The sequence below is a fragment of the Geospiza fortis genome, unplaced genomic scaffold, assembly GCF_000277835.1.
Source record: "Geospiza fortis unplaced genomic scaffold, GeoFor_1.0 scaffold95, whole genome shotgun sequence".
NCBI lineage: Eukaryota > Metazoa > Chordata > Aves > Passeriformes > Thraupidae > Geospiza > Geospiza fortis.
In genome coordinates, this window is record NW_005054333.1 from 3,465,637 (window position 1) to 3,467,184 (window position 1,548).

Genomic DNA, 1,548 nt, shown 5'->3' on the forward strand with positions numbered 1-1,548 from the left:
GGAGGCGAGTGCCGTCTCTCAAGTCAGAACCCCGCAGCATTTTCGCTCTGTCTGGCCCCTTGAAAACAAACCCGCTACCAGCCCATATATTTCCTGGTAATCGAAAATACTCACCAGACCCAGCCTACTACGGTTATTAAGCAAATTATGCCAGCAGACGGGAGTATCGTTTGCAAGCTAAGGCACGGGATATATACTTTTTTTTAAAGAGGCAACAGCCAGACGCGCTTGCAGCCTCGCGATTTGGCTCGCCCAGAGAGGTTCTCCTAGGGTTATGTGTTACGGTCCAATCCCGGGAAGCCAACTGGAGAGGGAAGTCATGAAGCGCCAGGGCTGCTGCCTGTGTGACTCGTCCCCTCGAAGCAAGGTTGCTGAGGAAGATCCTGATAAACAATGGCTCAGCACCGGCGACCGATTGCTCTCCATACTGTACACCCGATAGCCGCCAAAAAATAAGAAAAAAAAAAAAGAGGAAAAAAGGAAAAAAAAGAAAGAAAAATCAAACAAGAACACAAAGCCAAATAAACAAACAGAAAATACAAAGGAGACCACTGAGGCTGCGTCGGGAAGGAGAAACTAGTTTTGGAGGAAGTGCTATTCCTAGGAAAAATTCAAGACCCTCTGCTTCAGACTCCTGCCTGGGTGCAACTTCTTATGCGGGGGCCTGACGGTGTCAAAACTTTGAAGATTAATGGATTACTTTGTTAATGACTCAAGGCGTCAGATTGAGGTGCTTAAATGATTTGTGAGGTGCAAAGCGTTTTCCTGACAGTCCCAAACAATGAGAGAAGAGTGTGCGGGTGGATGCGAGGAAGGCAGCAGGCTGCAGGACAAGCAGCCACACACACACACACACACACACACACACACACACACACACACACACACTCGCAGCCTCTCTCACAAACATATCCACGCACACGCACCCTCCTCCCCACCCCCGATCATTTCAGATTAGGACGCCAAGGGGATAGATACTCGAGATATCATTTCCCCCTTTAAAAAAAAGTGTAAATAAAGCCTTTCTGGCCCCCAATGAGGCGTTCCTTCCCGACTTTTTTGGATCAATCAAACAGACAGTGGCTTCTTTTGATTAAAGCCCAAATTGTCATTGGGCAGAGGCAATCATGTGACAGCCAATTCGGTCCAATTTCAACCTTGTCTCCATGAATTCAATAGTTTAATAGTAGCACGGTCCCCATACGGCTGTAATCAGTGAATTAGAAAAAAAACACCCCACCAGCGATCTTCTATGCTATATTTTTTTCTCCTCTCTCTCCTTTTTCCTGGGCCTTCCCCTCCCCCCGAGGCCCCTGAATCCGAGGGAACTTTTTCTCCGCGGGGGCTGCCAGTTGAAGGCCATGAATTTCGCATTTGAGCGAGAGATCGGTTTTATCAATAGCCAGCCATCGCTTGCTGAGTGCCTGACATCTTTTCCCCCTGTCGGTGATACATTTCAAAGTTCATCAATCAAGAACTCGACGCTTTCACACTCGACACTGATTCCTCCTCCTTTCCAGCAGAGCATCCCCAGCCTGAACCCCGGCA

At 48.3% G+C, this 1,548-nt stretch overlaps 1 protein-coding gene across 1 annotated transcript in view; it reads left to right on the top strand.

The window, feature by feature from the left end:
* The first annotated feature begins 6 nt into the window (after positions 1–6).
* HOXA2 (homeobox A2) overlaps positions 7–1,548 on the top strand; it is a 3,658-nt gene continuing 2,116 nt past the window's right edge. Inside the window, exon 1 of the mRNA XM_005421741.3 lies at positions 7–1,548. Coding sequence (XP_005421798.1) covers positions 1,362–1,548 — 187 coding nt within the window. The 5' untranslated portion in view covers positions 7–1,361.